The sequence below is a fragment of the Leptonotus elevatus genome, chromosome 11 (genome assembly GCF_054856555.1).
Source record: "Leptonotus elevatus isolate MCC_2025b chromosome 11, RoL_Lele_1.0, whole genome shotgun sequence".
Classification (NCBI taxonomy): Eukaryota; Metazoa; Chordata; class Actinopteri; order Syngnathiformes; family Syngnathidae; genus Leptonotus; species Leptonotus elevatus.
In genome coordinates, this window is record NC_141249.1 from 15543201 (window position 1) to 15565945 (window position 22745).

The 22745-nt window shown below is 39.5% G+C and overlaps 2 protein-coding genes across 3 annotated transcripts; one reads left to right on the top strand and one right to left on the bottom strand.

The window, feature by feature from the left end:
- Positions 1-1474: 1474 nt before the first annotated feature.
- uap1 (UDP-N-acetylglucosamine pyrophosphorylase 1) lies at positions 1475-17030 on the bottom strand. 2 transcript variants are annotated; one of them, XM_086088732.1, is made up of 11 exons: positions 16190-17030; positions 14826-15125; positions 12061-12265; positions 10864-11039; positions 10600-10772; positions 7143-7336; positions 6934-7074; positions 5163-5351; positions 4971-5012; positions 2926-2992; positions 1475-1935 (listed from the first exon to the last, which is right to left on the bottom strand). In XM_086088732.1, exons 2-11 carry the CDS (start codon positions 15109-15111, stop codon positions 1843-1845), a joined length of 1566 nt encoding a protein of 521 aa, XP_085944858.1. In that variant the 5' UTR covers positions 15112-15125; positions 16190-17030; the 3' UTR covers positions 1475-1842. The 2 variants fall into 2 exon arrangements, with proteins under 2 accessions (XP_085944858.1, XP_085944859.1); XM_086088733.1 differs by lacking the exon at positions 4971-5012 and having other exon boundaries at positions 16190-17028.
- Positions 17031-17121: 91 nt separating this feature from the next.
- ubxn6 (UBX domain protein 6) lies at positions 17122-22669 on the top strand. The gene is made up of 11 exons (XM_086088734.1): positions 17122-17309; positions 18234-18391; positions 18458-18522; positions 18601-18723; positions 19161-19258; positions 19334-19409; positions 19524-19608; positions 19681-19900; positions 19963-20093; positions 20545-20693; positions 21590-22669. Exons 1-11 carry the CDS (start codon positions 17227-17229, stop codon positions 21713-21715), a joined length of 1314 nt encoding a protein of 437 aa, XP_085944860.1. The 5' UTR covers positions 17122-17226; the 3' UTR covers positions 21716-22669.
- Positions 22670-22745: the final 76 nt, after the last annotated feature.

Consider the following 22745-nt stretch of genomic DNA (forward strand, 5'->3'; position numbering starts at 1 on the left):
AAAGTCCCAGAATTCCACATGCCTCACATAAGGTTTCAATTTAGGCCCGATCCAAAAGGCTCCATCAGAAAGCTTTCTTTCCTGCCCTGAAAAGAGTCTTTCTTTTTGACAGCCGCTGGAGCTTCAAGGTAATGCTTGTGCTGCTTTACAAGAATTTTAGAAAAGCGTCCAAGATGAGCTTCAGATGCAAGATCTTTTTTTTTCTCCAAGTATTATGACTCAGAATCCAGTTTCTCAGACGCAAATAGTTCAAGCAGATGTGCAAAGAGCGTGTCGTCTTACAGTGGCATCATGCAAAGACATTAGTTATACATTAAAAAATCATCAGAATGGCTTCATCCAAAAATGCAAACATGGTTAGGTTTCACAAACTAACAATGACTCACTACACAATCGAGCTACCATCAATTCACGTTGGTTTTATTGCAGTAGGGACAGGGGTCAGCGACCTTTACTGTCAAAAGAGCCATTTTACACCAAATAAATAAATGTCTGGAGCCACAAAACATTTTAACATTCTGATGAACAAAAAACACTGTACTTGTTATTGTTGGTTAGTGTAGTTAGTCTAATGTAGTGAGAGCCCAAAAGCTGCTTGGAGTCTATCAAATACGTACACGTGAATTTTCTTCCCTTTTTTTTGTTTTGCTTTTGTTTTTCATACATTTTTAGACTTTTCTGCCATTCTGTCAAGTTTCTGACATTTTTGGCGATTTTATGGGCATATGTTCATTTTCTGCCTCTCGTCTTCCCTTTTTGGACAATATATGGCTTTTTTTGTACATTTTATCTACCTTTTTTTTTGCTATAAATTTTTTAGACTTTTTCTGCAATTTTGTGATCATTTTCAGGATTTCTTCTTTCGTTTTTAGAAATCTTATTTTATCTTTTACTTTTTGAATATTTTCTTTCTTGCCTAAATATTTTTTTCTTTTTTGGGGGCAATTTTGTAGACATTTTATTTTTGGTTTAGTTTTAACTTTTTGAGCATTTTCTTTCTTGCCTTTTCTTAAATACATTTTCTGACATTTTATGGTCATTTCCTTTACCTCTTCCTTTTTGGACGTTTTATGGTCACTTTTTAAAACTTATCCATCCATCTTTTGTCTCTTTTTCTGACAACAAAAATTGGACTGACATTTTTTGAATATTTGATAATTAAAAAAAAAAAATCAAATAGTTAATCATTGAAATATTTAATCTAAACAATTACAATAAATATGTATATTAAATTATTTTTTTATTATTATTATTTTTTCTAAAGAGGTGCACAGGGAGCCACAGGAGAGGGACCACCTTTAGTGCTCATGCTAATGCGGACAGGAACATATTATCGTTTATACGCGCGTCTGGCGTAATGAACGGCCAAATTAATTAATTCGGATGCCCATTCTCAATAGGTGGCAACCGCCCCCTCAACCCCCCACTTTGTACGCCACAGCTGGTCGCCACAAAAAAGACCAATCTTTCAAAATCTGTTTCTTCTTCTTTAATATGCATCAATTTGAGCTGAGCAATGTTCCACCATTAATTATTAGAAGAATATCTCCCACATCCTGCCGTGTACATGATTCATAAGCCAGATCATTCCACTTTTAACGTGCTATAAAAATCACTACGTAAACTTCAGCAGATGTGAAATACGTAATATATAAAAAAATAAGTCTCATCAGCAAAATAAATAGATGCACCGGACCCACAAGCTCTCTTCGCAAAGGACTGCCGTTCATTCGGTTGCTTTCAGTGCATGCTCATTGACGTCGTTATTGCACGTTGATGACATCACAGCTTATCCTCGAGGAACACAAGGGTTGGTGTCTTTGGATTGGTTCCCCTCGCCGCCTAAATGCCGTTCTTGACCAGCTCGTGGACGCCGCTCTCGTCGATGATGAGCGTCGGGTGAAAGTCTCGATCTTTCACTAGCGCTTCCAGACCCTTTTCGGGAACAATGTCGTTAGGATATAAGCTGATACATTTTGAGTTCAATGTTGATAAATGTTGTGTACGTCCGTCAAGTTCTGCCCAGTTAAGTCTGTTTTGTACAAATAAATTAAGCGCTGAACCTATTATATTTAGACACTATAAAATCCCGAAATAATATTTTTGCCATTCCGGTACATTCTGATGTGGGCGCACCACAATGTGGTGTTGACACAACTTCACTGAGTATAGTTGAGTTTTGTACAAATTAGGAGTGTCAAAATTAGTGCATTAATTTAAAGTTATTTTAACACCACACTTTTTTTTTTAAATGCACGATTAATGATCGCAACACAGCAGACAAACACAGCAACACAGCGGTCAAGTTGTATTTGACAATTTTAAAAATGTGCAGAATTTCACAAGTTACTTCATGTTAAAGATTAGGTAGCTCTTAATATGAAAATAAAAATGCAAAGTCTTACAAATGTAATTATGCCATTTAGTGGCAGAAAAATGACCTCAACACAAATCCATATCACACTAATTTTTAACAGTACAGTACATCTTTTTAATTTTAACTCAATTTTATGAATTATAATTGTTATAAGATGCAGCCATATTTCTATTAAACATTTTTTCCACTTTTCGAAAAAATATTTCATTGTACATTTTTTGTACATTTAGAATAGATATAAAATTTGTGATTGAAGTAAAGTGATTAATTACGATTAAAAATGTTAATCCCCTGACACCCCTAGTACAAATAAAGGCCTCCGCCATCTGCAGTTGAGTAAATAAACTCAACAAATGTCATTACAATTGGTGGAAAATCTTTCATGTGTCTTTCAGAACAATTAGTGTTCAAAGTACCCTCCACAATGTTTTATTTCTTTTATTTTGTTAATCATCAATTGACTTTATTCAAGTTTTACATTTAAAAATGCAATAGAGGAGCAAATGCTTATTATTTGTATAACAGTTGCGTTGAATAGAAGGTCTTACCTCCCCCCCGTAGGACACCAGCGGGGAGATCTCACATTTGATTGGCAGGTCGGTTCCGTCCTTCAAACTGGATGGGGAGGGAGAGATAAAAAAGGCGTGTCACCGAATTGTACGCAAAGAGGCTGCGGCTCCTCGGCGCTCTGTGATGATTTATTTTTGAAGAAGTTGATGATCACAAGGAAGGAAGGAAAAGTGATTCGACGTCGGATCACAGGCTTGCATGTTTCCCACCCGCGCGAGTGGGGCATGCCGCCACACCGCCCATTATTCCATTTGTTTTGATAAAAGACAAATGACAAGAGGAAACAGTAATGAACCTGTTAGTAGTTCCACCCAACATGGTGGGAAGACTGAGAGCGAGAGAAGACGGATGATTGAGGAGAAAGAAGAGCAATCATACTTGAGTACATTTCCACGGAAGACAAATTCAAATTGGGCTCGTTACGGTCGACAAGAGTTGAGATTAGCATGCAGCACATGCCAATGTCATGCTCTGGTGCCGTTTCCGCTGCGGTTGCCTTGATTTCAAAAGCGGCAATAAACAGAAGATTTGAAGTAAAGTCGAAAGTGGATTTGATGTTTTTGCCATGCAGTACAGTTTAGCAGGCTTTGGAACGCTACATCCTCACCTAGCTTTGTACGGATCCGGAAAATGAGCACTCTTCTGTTCCCTGTACATGTCTTGTTGTTTTATGGGCAATTTAAATTGTGGCTTCCCATTTAACATGAGTTATCAGGACTGGACTGGTTTATAGGCAATTAGGTCGATATTTGCTCTTTTAAAAGCGGCAACAATTTATTTTTATTTTTTTACGACGTAAGACAAAATTTCTGTCCGTTTTAACTTAAACAAATACTAATAATGAGGTCATCCTTTTTTCTTTTTTTGCAAAAACTTTTTTTTTGCATAAATCATCTCCTCATGATGCAAATGGTTAAAATGTTTTGTGTTTCCTGAAAAATCATTAAAAAAAAAAATTAAAAACTTTGGCGATTCATTTTAAGAAGGTGTCGATAAGGACAAAGTACTGCAAAACTGTCAAATACTCCTTTAATTCAGATCTTTATTGTTTCTAAGTGTAAAGGGATTAAATAAAAAAGTTATATTATTCATTATATATTTTGTCAATTAAATCGACCATCATTTTATTTATTATTTGTTATTTTTAAATAAATGTTATTCATTGTTTTAGATCAAATGATAGTGTTTGGCAATATCTGAATTTTTTAAATGTATTTATAAAGGAGTAAAAAAAATAATAATAATAAAGAAGGTATTTTATTCATTATATATTTTGTAAATTAAATGGACCATCCTTTTATTTATTATTTGTCATTTAAAAAAAATATTTTATTAATTGTTTTGAATTGTATTTATTTATTTGACGTTCATGCTCTGATTTAAAATATAACTCAGAAGTTGCTGATCAGTTTCTCAGTAATTGAGCAGTTTCGAGTTTTTTCAAGTACTGATAGGTGAGTACCACTACCGATACCAGGCTGATACCCAGACTTATTTCAAGCTATCGGTACGGCTGACCTCTTGTTGCCATTTTACTTTCAGAAACTACAAATTAGAAGAATAGAAAATCACCATTAATTGTATGCAATTTTAATGAAAAAATGCTACATTGAGATATCTCGTTCTTCCTTTAAAATGATCTGTCACTGCTTTTTAGGGACATTTTATTTATTCAAAGTTTTATTTATTAAAAGTACTAGTCTATCCAACATCCCTAATTTGAAGGAATACTTTTTACTTTTACTTGAGTTATACTATTGTAAAGAAAAAGCATTCTTACTTGAGTACAATTTTTGGCTCCTCAGCCTACGGAACCTCTGGTTTCATTTCATTTCATCGCTAGTTGTAAGACTTCTTGGCACCCTTCTCGTGAGGTCACAACTTTTGACAAAAAAACAAAACTGCACACGCTACCAAAGTGGAGCGAACTGTACTTGCTTGGGGGGGAAAAAAAGCGGCGCTTAAAGAAAACCAAAACCATCTGCATGCACTCAAAACTGCCGGGGGGGGGCCGAATAATTACTTTCTGTTGCCATCATCTGTGACAGGGCCTGCTGCTCCAGCTCTGGAAACATTTGGCGGTGGGGGGGTGGGGGGGGACACGGGGAGCAAGACCAAGGATGAGGGAATGGCACAGCGAGAGCGTGAGGGTGAACACAAACACGCGCAAAAATTGCACAAACAAGGGATGAAGCGGAGCACGCCACGCGCTCACCTGGGGATGGCGGGCACGCGCGTGCCGTTCTCGTCGATGAAGTGGCCGCCGGCGTTCAGCACCCAGCGGTGGTGGAGGGACATGAGGGCGTGTCTGGCGGTGGTGGGCGTGTCCTTCCCGTCTTGGCGGTCGGCGTTCTTCAGCGGGGAGAACTCGTCTTCCCTCAGCACCTCGTACACTACAAACGTCCTGTTGGGAGACAAATAAATACAAATAAATGTATAGTTACAGTATTTATTTGTATTATAATTTTTTAAGAACAGTACAAAGTTCCCACATACAGTAATATATCAGGTAAGCCTCACCAAATGTTACTCACTTGCAGTCTCGTCTCTAAACAAATACTGTAAAGAGCAGCTAGCAAACATCACGGCTAACTAGCTAGCAAATGCTAAAATGTTACATCAGGGGTGACCCGCGGGCCAGAACCGGCCCGACAAGGGATGCAGAGTGTAGTTCGAGGCGTGCCGCCACGTCAGGTGGACCTAAACGTTTGACTCCGCCCACATGGATTTGTTCGCCATCTAACATTTTATAACCCTAACTCTACCACATCACGATTACAAGTATTGTTTGAACATTTTATTGAACAATGAAAATTAAAAACTGACCGAAACCCAAATACAAACCTCAACCGTCCAGGGATGCGCTATCTGCTGGGGACACGTAGTACTGCACTTCGGCCTCTTCCTCAAACTAGCTAGTTAACTCAAAATTAATCACTAATTTTATATCTGTTCTAAATGTACCAAAAAAAAAATCTAGGCTTTCATACTCTTGTTAACAAAAATGGAAAAAAATGTTAAACTAATGGAAATAGTTCAAATTAATTTTTGACGTCTATTGCTGTCAATGGCAGTGAATGAGTTAATTTTGACAACAGATTATCCTTTATCTTGACAGTGGATGGTTACGTTAAAGGTAGCACAGGTTGTGTTTAAGCAATAAACATAAGTACATGCATTAAAGTAAAGCATTTACAGTCATTTCTGGACTATAAGGCTCACCTGACTATAAGCCGCGCTAGCTAAATTTGGGGAATACTTGAGTTCGTTACACATATAAGCCACACCCGACTGTAAGCCGCAGGTGTTTTAATGATACTCACCGGGTTCCCGCTACTTTCTTTTCTAGTTCGCAAATGGTCCTGCTCTCGTTCTGTCTCTCCTACTGTATTTGGGCTCACTTGGTTTGTTTTGCTCTGCCTGACGCTTCCTTTATAGTGTGCCCCCATGTGATCTGATGGATAAGCCGCACCTTTGTATTAGCCGCGGGTTCGAATGCAAGTGAAAAAAGTAGCAGTTTATAGTCCAGAAATTACTGTAATAAATGTTTGCGAATTACATTCAAAATATGTTCATGTCAAACTACAGGGGTCTTTTTTTCCATTCTAAATTACGCAAGTAATTAACTAATTTAAAAAAAGAGGAGGATGAGAGTGTGCGGTGGATCAAAAAATGTTGAAGACGTCCTCATAACATTAAATGTCCAAAGAATTAACATATAACAGGTGCGCTTTAATTCTGGTGGGAAAATTGTTTTGATTAAAAAGCCTTTTTAATTGATGATTAATCAAAATTCTAAAATGCGATTAATCTGATTAAAAAAAATTTAATCATTTGACAGCTCTACTAAAAATGAGTGTTGTTCAACAACTTTGACAGAGGGGCCTTAATAGATCAACGAGGATCACAATGTGGCTATGTAAATCCAACCCCAACCATATTTGCAAACCTTGGCATAATCCAAGAGACAAGAAAGTGTTGCTTACTTGGCAAACTGGAAGATGTCAAAGACAAACTTTTCCATTTTAATTCCATTGGGTTTTTCAGGGGTGATGAGTTGACCCTGCTGATCCACAAACGGGATCTTCTTCTGGGCCACGTGGTGCTGGAGCTTTGGTTCGTACTTCCTGACGGAAGAGAGCAACAATAAAAGTATTTTGCCACAAGTGAAGCAAATTGAAGTGGGCTTACTTACTCTACAATGTCTTTGAGGAAGGAGAAGCTGAAGAAGTGATTAGCTAGGTTGCCCGCGTTAAACATGAGGCGGCCGTCGGCGCTGCGCTTCTCGGCCGTCGCCAAGGTGATCTCGCTGTACTCCACCACCTGGTAAAGTCCATCTACCTTGCACACCACGCCAACGGCCTCCGTCGGATTGCTTTTCTCCACCACCTGGAAAGGAGATCCAGTCGGTTAGTCTATGGAAGACCATTCAATAATAATAATAATAATAATAATAATAATAATATTTTTTTTAACTGCCAGAAGTTAGAAGCCCATTTCTGCTAGTGGATTTTTTGGGGGGCACAAGCCCAGTTCTGCTGGTGAATTTATTTTATTTATTTATGTATTTATTTTCATCAGAATCCTCTTTACGCCAGTGTATTTTATTTTATTTTATTTAGTGGCAGAATCCCGTTTCTGTCAGTTTTTTTTTTTAGTATCAGAACCCCGTTTCAGTCAGAGTATATAAATCTTTTTTAAGTGTCAGAAGCCCGTTTCCGTCATTTTTTTTTTTCAGGGCCCCGATTCCGCCTGAGTATTTATTTATTTATTTTTTGGGGTTAGAAGCCCAATTTAGCTAGTGGATTTATTTTATTTTTTTAGTGTCAGAAGCCTGTTTCCGTCAAAGTATTTTTTTTTGTATCAGAACCCCGTTTCAGTCAGAGTATATAAATATTTTTTTTGTTTCAGAAGACCATTTCCCTCAATGTATTTATTTATTTATTTTTGTATCAGAAGCCTGTTTCCGCCAGTGTACTGTTTTTCTTTTGTGTCGGAATCTCGCTGCCCGTGTGTTTTATTTTTTAATGTCAGAAGTCCGTTTCCACCACTGATTATTTATTTCCCTCCTGGTGCAAACCAGGCATTTAAGAAAAAATTAAAGGTCATGGAATAGTTGTAAGGGGGATAGAAAAAGGTTTGCACAAATATACAACACCTTCGTTAAGTGTGACCTGGACTTTATTGACTGTGTTTCAAACGCCACTTGCCGAAGGATGGGCTTGCCCTGGCCTTTTTTTTTACTGGCGGAAAATGTATTCCAAAACTTTATACAAATATATATAAAAACATTAACAAAATTTAATTGAATGCTAACTTTTGTTGCGCAATTTTCCAAAGCAAAGCATAAAGATTATTATGACTGAGCATGAAACGATATCGCAATAAATAAATAAATAAATAAATAAAAATGTCTAAACCACATAAGAGACCGAGGAGTGGACTACAACATCTACTACATGGAGTTAAAGCTGCCACAAAAAGATCACATTTTCACTTCTGTGCAAGCAGCAATTTTGAAAAGTTTGCTGCTGCCTAATGACAGAGTACTGATGACGGGGTTGGTGAGTGTGCCGGGTCATCGCTCGCCGGGAAGCCACATGAACTGCCGAGGCAACTTAATAGAGGGGCTGCATACTGATCCTGAAAACCCGACCGAAACAGCATGCAGCTGTACGCGCATTTACAAGATGTGAGATATTACGTTTTGCTCTGGCGTTTGCTGGAAGATCAGGTGACGTGGATGCTTTTGAAGAAATGGTGGAAGCTTAAAAAGGCACATGAAGTCCGGATAGAAACTGCTGATGTGGCGATCAGCTGTCACATCACAGATGTCAGGGGTCCTCCATAAAGAATGAAATTACAGGCAAAATTTCCAAGGACATATTTTGCTTTTCTGGAATTTTTGGGGGCAACACTTGCTCCAAAATAACGAGCAGACTTCTTTGCTTTTTAGACGTGCATGACAATTAAGGTCGTTAAAAAAGTGACATGTAAGGCACAGTGCCCAAGTGGATAGCCCATCTGACTCACAGTTCTGAGGCTCTAGGTTCGATTCTCAACTCCGACCTTGCTGTGTGGAGTTTGAATCTTCTTAGTTTAAATTTAATAATAATGATGATAGAGTAACATGTTAATGTGTTTTTAAGAATATTCAATTATGACTAAAATAATAATTGCATATCAGTTTTTATGAGATGTTTGGGGTGCATTGCATGTGATTGCCTACCAGGAAGCATAAGTCACCGTCTCTATTGACACCGTGTCTCACACAAAGTCACCACTAATGACAACAAGGGCTATAAAAAAAAAAAGGATGGATAGATTTAAAACAAAGGGAATGCACGACTGTGGTGCGATATCACCTTTACTACTTCATATTATTTTTACATTGTCACTTTTTTTTTTACTCGTGACTGCCACCTCTGGCCCAAAGTGTAACTGCAGCCGGGAGTGAAGGGGATTGTTTTAGTGAAAATGGCTGGGAGTGAATGAGTTAAACGGCACAATGTACTTTTAACAGTGGTCAACTTCTTTTGGCTCTCATTTAGGAAAAAGGAAAATGGACTAATTTACTGTTTTAATATTACATTGATTGACTTTTTTTTTGGTCTGTGTCTAGAATGTGAAACAATGAGGTGGAAGTGCATCTTAATACATTTGAATATGGCAGAAAAGTTAATTTTTTCAGTAGCACTAATGAAAAAAAAAAAAGTTACTCATGTTATACAGATGAACCAAAAGAAGAAAAATACTTTTCAGATGGACCAATTCTTACATTTTTTTTTACAATTATGTATTTTGGGTTTTTGTTAGCTATAAGCTACAATCGATCTTCTTCTTTTTTAACACTTGAAACACCACTAGGTGGCACACTTGCCTTTACACTTGCATGACTATCAAAGGATTTGCGTTAAAAAATTAATTAATAAAAAATGTCTCCAGTTATTAAAGACTTTATGATGGAAACTTTTTGAACTATGGAGAAATTCATTTTAAAATACAAACAACTGTTCATGTTTTTGGAACATGTGAGTCACTCGCATAACAGATATTGCGCGTGTCGATCCCCCATTGACGCAGAAAACAGTCATGTCTGTGTGGTGTTGTGAACTAAAACAGTCCGAAACGATTAGGCAAAGAAGGAGTCGCCTTCATTGTTAGCCAATGATGACTCACGATGGATCGGACACTGCCCGGAGGAGACATGAATGATCCTCCAGACATAAATCATGTGACTCACTCACAGCTAAATTAGAATGTGATTTAAACAATCCTCTGGACGTATGAAATACATATTTACAGTCACATAAAGACACTCTAAAAATGCTTTGGCCTTTATCGCCACCTGTTGCTAGGTTGTGGGAGGTGCAGTTTTTCCCCATTGGAAATATTTGTTCAAATGAATTATTTTAAACTGTTGGCGAAACTGCGCAGGCAATGTCTTAAGAGTTTAACATGATAACTCAACTGTTCAAGGAACAGGAAGTTGTTTGCAGAGCAGTTTTGACCCTGTTTGTACAAGTTGGACGTAATATAGTGTCCAGAGAGTGTAAGTCTAAGTATGTAATACCAATGACTCTCTAACTGCAAGAAATAAAGACCCTGTTACAAAAAAAAACAACAACAGGAAGGGAAAGTGTCAAACGGACCTTTGCGCCACACTCAGCATCCTTCTCCACACAGAAACCGACAAATGCTGGGTCAGCCACTTTGACCAGGATGTTATCCACACAGTACACATGTATGAACTCAATCCCCCTCCGCTGCATGTCATCCAAGATGCCCTGGTTGCCCAAGGCTCTGTACAGACCCCCGTTTCCGTCTGAAACACAGGAAGAGATTTTTTTTTTTTTTTTTTTAAACACAAAGTCTCCGAACGCAGACACTAAATTGAGACAACACGTGCAAATTACCAGGGGCCATGGACAGCTTGCATTTACTCTCCAGGATGATCTTGCCGTCGTAGTCCATGGCCGGTAGCATGCCCTGCTGGAAGAAGATGACGTTGCGCTTGTCCAAGCCGAAGTAGTTAAGGCGTGAGAAGAAGTCCACTGTGGACTCCATGGTCCTGCCGCTGGTCATGATGTACCTGAAGGTGAGAACCAACAGGTGCGGTGCAGGAACAAAACAAAACGATGTTTACAATTGTGTGGCCTTGTTGAAGAGCATGTGATGCACTTCTATTCCAACATATGAATAAAATTTCTATATTTTTTCTCCTCTATTAGGAAAAAAAAATACTACTCAATAGCATGTGCACTTGAATAAAATGAATGCCACACCCCAAATAGATGCCTCCTTCACCCTCCAATGAGCAAAATAACAGGAACTGCTACCTGGACGAGGACTGTACAGTTCGACTAGTGCATCGTCCACTTGAGTAAAATAAATGCCACACCTCAAATAGGAGGTGGTTTCACATCTGGCGGTGTTAACGTGGCTGTGAATAACTTGATTATGATGTCACATTGGTTTGGCATCTTTAGACATGTTCATCGTTTACTTGATAAAATAAATGCCCGACCTCAAACTGACAAAAAAAAAAATTCTCACTCAGGTAAAAACAGCAGGTGGTACTACTAGGTGGCTGTGATTACATTTACTAGCACATCACAGGTAGAGAATCCGCTTGAAAAAAATAAATGCCACACCTCTAATAATGCCTCCTGCCGCTTCAACCTTGAGAAAAATAAGAGGTGGTGCTCTACCTTTTCTAGGATGTCATGTTTAGATGGGTGTAATAATGTTCATTTAAATAAATAAATAAAAAAGCCACACCTCAAACAAAAGCTGGTGGTGTGCTGCAACTAACTGTCAGTGCTTACCTTTACTAGCACATCATGTTTAAACGTGTGGGTTGTCCACATGATTAAATAAATGCCCCACCTTTAACAAAGACTATGCTCATTCTCGGTCTCTGTAACTGGCAGCCATAGCGCTTCCCTGCCTTTATGGCATTGTTAAGATTTCTTACTGTCCTTGACTCTGCAAGGAACTTCCTTGATTGCCAATTCCGATCTTGATAGAACCCAGTTAAATGATGCATTATATGACGCGAGGGCAAACATTTCGGCTCCTGGTTACAATAAACCAGTGAGCTTCAGACTTACCAGGGAATGATGCACTTGCTCTTGTGCTTCTCCTCACTCATCTGCTGCAGCTTCAAAATGCATTCTGCCTGGATTTGGAAGAGGGTCTTGTGGGACGGAAGCCCCACGTCGTACATGCCTTTGGGGTAGGAGACCCCCAGTCTGGTTCCCTGACCGCCGGCCAGCAGCAGCACCGCCACTTTACCCTTGGAGATGCATTCCAGACCTAAATGGGGGGGGGGGGGGTAATTTTTATAACATATAACTTTAAGATTAGATTGTTGAACAAGTCCATTTAAAATGACGTGTTCATGCTTACGTAGCACAATATCTAATCTGTAAGAATGGTCATAGTACATTTATATTATCTTCATTAATAATTAAAATACAACGGCAACAATAAATACACCTGCACTGTGGCATTGGCATGGGATTTTTATTCACAATTTGTTATTGTGGAGCGATACAGCCTTAAAACATAATCAGATTATTTTTAAACTAAAATTTTATTTTAAAAGCTTGCAAATGACTGACACTATTCAGAACTAAGTTTTGCTTTTTCCCCATTTGGGATCTGTTGGAGTTCTCCTGATACCAAGCTATGAAGCTGTTTTCCTGTACCATTACTTTAACAGAAATAGAAATAAATCTTTACGCATGGGGGGGGAGGAAGTATTTCAACATGTTTTTTTTCTCCTTTTGTCATATGTAACCAAGATCTTTGACATTTTACATGGTGAATCAGCATTTAGCCGTTATGCTGCATGCCAATGTCATAAACTGCCAATAAAACTGTTAGCCTTTTAACGCTTAAAAATCCAGATTTAAACGCCCCCCCCCCCCATATTAACTTTTAAGGTATTTTCAAACTTTTCTATGATACATTTTCCCAAATTCTGTAGTTGCACTATACATTCAACATATTACTTTTTATTTCTTGACTTTACTTTTAATTGGCTTAAATTATTTTGTTTGTAAATGCATTTGAATGCTGTATTTTTAACTATGTGGAGCAAGCACTTGTGTACTTGTAAATGTAAATAAAGCTGCCTTGCCTTGCCTTTATTGGTCTTTTCTCATGTAACAGCAAAGGTGAGTCATTCCAATGTCGACAACATATAGAATTTGTAGCTTGGAGGCACATATATTAGGTCAAAAGTTTCCGTCATGTTGAGAAATCACTGCTTTTGCAACATTTAAATGACCATATTCGAGTTGAAGTTGCGGTATTGAAAAAAAAAAAAAAAGTTGTTAGAAAGGCCTGTAATTTCACCAGTTTGGCTTTTGCAAAATGGCTCCACTCTGTTCACAATCATCAAGTGATTCTAATATTTGGACTGACACACAGTGCACAATGGGTGCCATTATTATCATTTTATTGTTACACAGCTTTGTATTGGATCTCATGAGTGTGGCGAGTGTGTCACCTTTGGTATGTATTACAAAGTGTATCACTGTCAAAATGCGCCAAACAAGGAGAAAAAAAAGACCCAATGAGAGATGAACTGACATCGACATGTTTTTTTTTTTTTTTATGAAGCTGAAGGCCTTTATGGATTCATAAAGTTTATGGCCGCTTTGCTTTATCTTACGTAAACGTCTCCTGTGACTCAATTTGCAGTGCTCCTTCGTCTTGTAAAGAAAAACGGTACTGTAACTTGGGCGGACCTGCTAGACTTTGACTAGCCACCCAAACCTATTTACACACGCATAACGTACGATTTGCTTTAGCTGGAGCACAATGACCTGATTTAATGAGTGCCAAAAAACAAACTTTGTCTACGTCAGCGACAAAATCAAAACCAGATGACCACCACCGTAACTATCCTCCTCCACCCCTCTGCTGTCATCTTCCTGCTGTGAGGAAAAACTTAGCGGACCAAAGTAGGCAGGATTGCGCAATGAAAATAATGAACACAAGATGACTTTTGGGGGAATGAGAGAAAAAATGGATTCTGTTCAGTGGCATCTATTGACATCTCTTGCACCCATGGAGAATAAAGTAAAATTTGACATTACATTTGAAAATTTAAATTTCCCTCAAGCGCAAATTGTCACTATCATAAAATATTTTGTAAATGTGAATGCGATGTTTTAACATTTTAAGATGTGTATAACAGTAAAATGTTAATCACCGAATAATAAATTGTGCTATACAAAATAGATACACAAAATAGATACACAAAAGCTGTAGTTGGGTGAGTTATTGAAAACGCACAGCCTGGGTGCAGTTACTTCTCGAGCCATGCAGTTTAGCAGCTTATTTTATTATCTTAAAGCTGCTGAATACAGAAAATTGGGTTTTGAATCGCTACCGAAAAATGAAACGGCACACTGCCGTCTTCACGCACACAAATGCGCACATGATGTCACATTCGCAGCATGAGAGCGGGATATTTTCTGAAAACGATTAGCCAGAGGCTTGCAGGAGTACCCATTGTGAACAGCTAAAGTGTTAATCTACTAATTAGAAGATGTTTCAGTCATAAGTGGTCAAATGAAGAGGCTATTGTAAAGATATTTTTGCGCAAATTGTTACATAGAGCAGGTTTAAGTTGTTGAACATCAGATTTTTTTATTTATCAAAAATTCTCTTTATATCCACATAGCATCATAACATAATTTCTTAAGTCATGTTTACTTATTATTTACATGACAAAAAAAATGGGTAAACAAACTGTTTCAAAGCTTGTTTGGTATCAAGAGAACACAAAGAAAGAAAATCTATGAGCAAAATTTGTTTTGAAAGGAGGATCGATTCAATAAAAAAAAAAAATCTGGATTACCTTTTTGCTCCCAGCGTTTAAGACTTCCCCTGTCCCTCGTCACGCTACCCAGCACGTCCTGGGGTACCGGCTCCATGCGGGCGTCCATCTTCTCGTTCTTGCCTCCTCTGCCGGATGACTCCATGGCCCTCTTGAAGAAGCCGTTGACCTCCTGGAAGTCTATCCCCTGCAGCTCCAGGTTCAAGGAGGCGCGCTCATCGGGGCTCAGCTTGTCCCAGAAGTGCAGCAGGTGAGACTGGCCGGCCTCGGTCAACCTCCGGATGAGTCCGCTGGCGTTCGGGTCCATGGTCAGTAATGGGTCTGGTAACAGAGAAAGATGGTATGAACTGTTTATTAAGTTACAGCTCATTTTATTTTTAACAGTCATGCATGTGTAAAATAAAATTATTCAATGTTAATAACCATCCATTTTCTATACATATGATCCTTTTGGGTGGTGTGTGAGCTGGAGCCAACCCTAGGTGACTTTGGGCAAGAGGCAGGGTACGCCCTGGACTGGTTGCCAAACAGACAGTCACAGGACACATAAAGCAAGCATTTACACTCACGTGTGGACAAGTCTAAAGCAAACCTAACATGCATGTTTTGGAAAGTGGGAGGAAGTCAGAGTTTCAACAAAATATTCCAACACCGAACTTCAGAACTATGAGGCATACGGGCTAATTAATCACTGGTCCCTAATACAAGGGCATGAGATGTAGCCCTTTGCCAGTTCAGAGTGAGATAACATGCGCCCAAGTTCAAAAAAGAAATGAGGAGGAATAAGCAGGAACGGATATTATGTCCAGAAAAAAGAACAGTTTGATTAGAAACTGCGATCTTGACTTCCATGACTCCTACAAATAAAAAGTATTGAAGGAATATCAAACCAAAAAAGATCATATGGGGAACATACTGTGCTTTAGAAGCACAGTGACATTTCTGGTTGGTGTGTGGCACACCCAAGACTTTTTACATCTTGAACTGAAAAGACAAAGTGAAACATTAAACCTGTTTAAGTAACCTGCTGGCTCACAAAACCTTAATGCATCAGTATCATCAGCAATTTACAATGAATGCCATGTATGGTGACAGCACAGTACTCGTTACAAAACAGTAGACACCTTTTGGCCATATTTTCACACTTTAACTTTCTATTATGCCAAGTTAACAATACGAGCACAGTGTACGCAATGTAAATAACAATCGTGCGTTTAAATGTCATTGAGGGCTGGTGACAAGTTTATTTTTTAGGCTAAAATGTGTCAATTGATAAACATAGTCTCTTCGATTGCAGCAGAGTCGAGTAATCCGTCTAGCGTTGTTAGCCGTAGAATAACTCAATTAACACATGAAATATTCGTCAATTATTTTTTATTACTTACCTAGTAGGAGTGTCACTCCTGTGTCAGACGACGTTTAACGCCACAACTGAGGCTTTCTTGTCCTGGTTTGAACGCCTCACACACAACACGGACACCACCTCCTGAAACGTCACGCCTGACGTGGCAGGCGAAGATCCAATGCTGCCTTCAGGTGATCCTCGTAAATCCCAAAATAATAAATAAAAAATAAATAGAAGATGCCGCTGTTTTGTTGTTGTTTTGAAATTGTTCCACGTGAATCTTAACCGCCGCTTCGTAACCTACGCCGACAACAATACGCGTAGCTGTTTAATTGTAACTCTACTCGCACGCTTCACTAAAAAGAATGCTTCCATTTTTTTATTGCTTTCTCATTTTCCACATATCACATTCGTCACTTTTAGACTGATAATATTTAATTGAACATTCACTTTACACAAAACTGGATGCATCACATAATAATATTTACATCGAGAATGTAGTGCTTCGAAGCAACTAAGATTTTTCACGATCTGTAAAAAAAAAAAAAAAACGTCCACTTTTTTATTTGACCGCACAGTCGCAGAAAAAAACAGAAACAAATATATAAGTTTCCCGTTGTTTAAGAGCTAGCTAACATAAATTCTGTTTATGTCGTCAAAGCAACCCGTTCCACTGTCATGGGCGCTTGAAGGTGTGCAACAACTTGATAAAATACATTTGATACCAGACTCTTTTATTTTACTGAAGCATATACCGTGCGAATACTTGAATATAATTTAAATTTATATTAAAATGATCACATCTAATAAAACGTGTTTAGAAATGTCTACGCGAATGTGGCAAGGCTCGTAAACAAAGCGACCTTCGATCCCCCATGACGAGTTTTGAAACGAGGACGAAAGTGTAGATCGAAACTCGGCCCCATGGTGGCAACACTCGCAAAGACCCGAGCCGGAAGTTGTAGTCTCAATGGATCGCATTGTCAACATTACCGCAGAAGAAGAAGCTGATTTGTTGACATCCTCCACCCAGCTGACAGTCCCTGTCTGTCTGTCGTTCTCGCCTCCCGAAAAGAGATGAAGAAGCTTTTCGATGGCCTCAAGAAGGACATCAAATTTAAATCGGCGGGCCCTGGGAAGAAGCTAACGGAAGATAGCAGGTAAATGGCGAACTTCCCCCCCCCCTACACTGGAACACTCCTCTGTCCCGTGAGCTAATCGTACGGCTCGTTAGTGCTGCATTCTAAATAGTTCATCGATCGACTTTTGTTTATATTTTATGTCCGCGTGGTACATCTCATTTAATATTAGCTGTAGTAGTTAGTTTATATGGAATGATGCAGTCAGAGCAGGCTCTAATTTCAGGCTGGTGTGGCTAACGGTAAATCCCACACAATCTTATTAGTCATGTGACCACACTAATCACAGCTTCTTATGCTTAATGAGATAGGAAGTGCATGCTTATCTGTATCATGGCAAAAAAAGAGGAATGTATCATGCATTTCGTTTTAATTTGGCCACACTCGTCGTACCCACTGTTGCAACCTGCTGATGACACTTCTCAATGGCCACTTTACTCTGAGAACGTTTGACTTCAAAATGTGGTCAGAGTGATGAAGACAACTGTTTAAATGCCAATTGTAATTGAAGCAGGAAAGAAATAAAATAATTATAATAAATAATAATAATAATTCTAGTTTCTACTCATGGAGGCAGCAGTGTAGACATTGCATTGACAACTTCACAAAGCAATCAGTAATGTGTGTGTTTGTGTTATATAACGCAATTCTGCACGTCCAACAAAACTCACTGCAGCTCTGCTTACCTTTTTGTCTTTGACATTATAGCAGGGGTGTCGCACCTGAGGAAGATGTGGGTGTGTCTTCATGATAGTGTTTCAGACTGTAATCCGGCCGTTGCTTGAAAGTTGCTCTGAGGCTTCATACAGACATATTTTCAGAAATAGGCAGATCAAATATTTACATGGTTGTGTAATTTCACACTTAACGGGCACAAATATTTGTGGACTATACAAGCAATTTTACACGGCATGTCTCCTTCCTGCATTCCACCACAAAAAAAAGCGCACCCGAGAAAGGGCAAAAGAGCTCCGGTAGCAAGCAGCATCACCGCGATGCTCCCAGCGAGGGATCCCAACGGGCAGGAGCCGCAGCGCTGGCCAGGGTGGAACAGTACCAGCGGCCAAAGGTCCACACCTCCCAGGACGCCATCAGGAACCAGGGTGAGGCATACGCAAAAGGCTGTTATAAACGTACCTTAGCATGAACATGTTTCTGCTGGCTCACAGTGAAACGAGAGTTGGAGGCCGAAGCCGCTGCGCTGGCAGAAAAAGACGAGGCAGTGACTGCAGAGGTACGTTTGTATGTTTGAATCATCCTGTTGAGTCGAACCTTGCCGTGTGTATTGACAAGTTCTCCCCACTACCACCAGGGGACAGAAGTCACCGCGAGAGAGTGTCTCTCGGTGTCTGGCGTGTATTTCACCTGCCCGCTAACGGGAGCCACTCTCACAAAGAGCCAACGGGATGCCCACATCAAGGAGGCCATTTTGATGGTACACCTAAAAAGATATTCCCTCTCTTTAACTCATTCACTGCCATTGACAGCTGTAGACGATATCAAATTTGTGATTAATCGTGAGTTAACTAGTGAAGTCATGCAATTAATTACGATTACAAATTTGCCCCTGATGCCCCTAATTTTTAATAATATTTTCTTAAAAGAAAAAAAATCAAAAGATCATTAAAAATTAGGGGCATCGGGCGATTACAATTTTTTTTTAACGTTATTTATCGCATTACTTCACTAGTTAACTCACAATTAATCACAAATCTGATATCTGTTTTTATACTTTTGTTAACAAAAGTGGGAAACCTTTTTAAACTAATAGAAATAGTTCAAATGAATTTTTGACGTCTATAGCCGTCAATGGCAGTGAATGAGTTAATGTGTGCAAAACCTAACAAATTTTTATTTTTTTGTGTGTGTCAGCGCTTCGAGGAGGATGACGTTGAGGCATCCGTCATGATGTTTCACACGTTCACCAAAGACAAAGAGAAGGTGAAAGCGGCTGTGGACATCATAAGCAAGTAAGATGACTGAAAATGTGATATGATAATATGTCGGTTATGCGTGCACTATAACATTTTCTCCTTATCTTCCAGATACGTTGAAAATATTTGTAAGAATCCTTCAGAAGAGAAATACAGGAAGCTTAAACTAAGCAACAAAGTTTTTCAGGTGTGTCGAGCACTTCTAATTGACTGGATTACTGCCACCTGGTGGTTGGAAGGCTACATTACATTTGTTTTCTGATAAAGGTTTTCATGTTTTTTGTTTTGTTTTTGTTTTTAGGAAAAAGTGCATTGTATTGAGGGGAGTCGAGAGTTCCTGCAGGCCCTGGGCTTTATAAGCGTGATGCTTCCTGTCGACGGTCAAGGTAAATCGATTACCGGGGGACCTTGACCAAACTGAAAAACATATTGTTAATGAAATACTTCTCTCTCTTTAGAGGAGGAAGAGGAGTTCCTGGTGTTGCCCGAGCAAAGTTCCGACGCCCTTGAGCTGATGAAGGAGCGGCGGGATCGCTTACAGCGCGGCGAGCCCGTCAGAGCGCAGCTAGACCGGCAGGCCCAGGCCTTCCGTGCGTCGGACAACGCAACTCGCTTCGAGCTGCCGCCTGAGTTCTACAACCTGAGCGCGGAGGAGATCAAGAGGGAGCAGCAGCAGAGGTCCAAATATGAAGTTTTGCTTTTAGTTTAAGGCTGAAGGCTTAACGTCTTGTGTGTGCCAGGAGTGACTTGGTGGAGAAAAACTCCATGCTTCGTACCAAAGCCATGAGGGAGCGAGATGAGCAAAGGGAGAGGAGGAAGTACAACTACACGCTGCTCCGCATTCGGCTACCTGATGGAAACCTGCTCCAGGGTACATACAACACAACACATTATGCACCGGTGGAACCTCAAGTCGAATACAAATGGTTCTTCGGCCATCAGAAAATTGCACAGGCAGTGTTTTAAATAACATTTTAACAGGAGCATGGTGGACTTGCTCACTTTTTTTACTCACAACTGCCACCTCTGGTCCAAAGTGTAACTGCAGCCTCTGGGTGAACACTCCACACTGAAGGGAAGATGCAAGATGACAGGGTCTTTGACCCGAGTCTCTTTATATAGTGCATGTAAATTTGTGGCTTCAACCATAACTATCCTACCACCTACATTTCTTACCCATCTACCTTCTTGACAAACAGTGCATCTTCACATTCTCCTACCACTGACTATCGGTCAGAAGAAATTGTGCAAAAGGCCTTAAGCCAAAAAGCTAAATATGAGCAATTTTTCTGAAGACTGATGTCACACGCATCTGACCTCAGGGACGTTCTACGCCTGGGATCGACTTCCCGTGCTGTTTAGCTTCATGCGAGACTCCTTGGTGGACGGCTGGCAGCCCTTCGAGCTCATCGCTCCCGGCGGTCACAAGTTGCAGGAGTCTGAGGAGGTGGCTTTGGCTGAGTGTAACCTGGTGAGCGAAGCCAAGAGATGAGATGGAATTTACTAAAACGTGTGTGGTATATATTGAAACAACCATTAAAGGATAGAAGTATTTTTTTTAAACAATTTAAACCAATGCAGCTTTGCTTACCTTTTTGGATTTGACATGATAGTAGGGGTGTCCCACCCGTGGAAATTCGGTCCGGGTGTGGTTATGTAAATTAGACCCACTGAATGGCTCGCTCAGACATTTTTCGAACTAGGCTTAGTTTAGTTGGTTAATTCCACCCTTGATGAGTAGAGTAGCGAGATACTCCAGAGAGACAACTATTTGTGTAGAATTTTTCATTAACTCATTCACTGCCATTGACGGCTATAGACGTCAAAAATTCATTTGAACTATTTCTATTAGTAAATTTTTTTTCCCACTTTTGGCAACAAGAGTATGGAAACCTAGATTTTTTTATTGTATTAGAACAGGTATAAAATGTTTGATTAATCGTGAGTTAACTAGTGAAGTCATGCGATTAATTCCGATAAAAAATTGTAATCGCCTGTCGCTCCTAATTTAAAAAAAAATAAAATAAAAAGATAACTAAAGATTTTTAAAAAATTAATTAAAAATTAGGGGCATCAGGCGATTACAATTTTTAATCGTAATTAATCGCACGACTTCACTAGTTAACTCATGATTAATCTCAAATTTTATATCTGTTCTAAATGTACAACAAAAATCTAGGTTTTCATACTCTTATATATCATACAAAAATGGGGAAAAATGTTAAACTAATAGAAATAGTTAAAATGAATTTTTAAAGTCTATAGCTGTCAATGGCAGTGAATGAGTTAACAGTTCTTAAGTGTTGTAAATATTGACCTTAATCTGGAATGTGTCAATTCTATTCCCCCCCCTCCCCTCCTTGAAAGGTGCCCGCAGCTCTGCTCTCATTCGCCTGGGATGCGGCCGTGCAGGCAGACATTGCGGCTGCGGGCGCTAAAAGCTTGGCCCTCCTCAAACCGGAGCTGCTGGAGACCATTCGCAACCTGAGCTGAGTCGAGCGGGCGCACTCTGCCCATGCCAACTTTCCTCCGTGGTTCTGCCGGGGTTGAAACTGCCCCTCACCAACTGACCCCATCACGCTCGTATTTACTAGTGTCAATCTTCATCGTCTAACATTCGCTCAATGCACACAACAGACATATTTATTGACAGTTGTAACAAAGGCTTGCATGTTTGGGTATGTAAGGTCAATGTCTAATTAGCAGTTGGCAAGATGACATTCCAGCAGGTTGAAATAGAGCAATATCCTGCTTTTATTGGGACTGGGCATAAAAGTCTGGTAAATCCTGGGTCTCTCTTGCCACTATGCAGCACCAAATTGTCAACATCGTGCGACAGAAGATGGGAAATTGACATGTCGGAAGTTTAAGGACACTTCACGATGGTTGTTACTGCGCCAGAGCCGCATGGGTCAATAAACGAGAGGTGTGGGGGGGTAAAGGTATGTGAATTGTATTTGTATCAAACCTCGACTAGAGGATGTTGTGCAAATTAAGAAACAAACATTTAATTATCCCTCAGTCAACAACACTTATTTCATTTAGTATCAGTATTTCATTGAGATTAGACTTCATCCTCCAGCTCAGACACAATTCCTTTATTTTGCTAATGTTTTCTTCATGTACATGAACCCATAAACACCCCAGGGGGGGGGGCGCACCTAGTTGGGGGGAGGGACGCACCTAGTTAGTTTGGCTTTAATCTGTTTTTGTTTTGTTCCCATCTGGTGACGGATGAAGGTGACAACAAACTACCTCACATTGCTCATCTTTCTATCAAATGCTGTAGATATAGAAAGTCATGGGGCTGTGTAGTTATTGTCACCTTAACGCTAATTCAAATTTATTAAGCCCTAGCATTTCTCCTTGCTCACCGCGTGTTATGTCAGTTTTCAAAATGCGTGAGCGGTTTGTCAACCTGTAATAAAGATTGCTTGCATCGGGAAACATTTGTGAGCCTCATAACTTCTGAATTGCTGAAACGTAAATGCTGACAAAAGATGATGTACAAGGAGCGCATCCT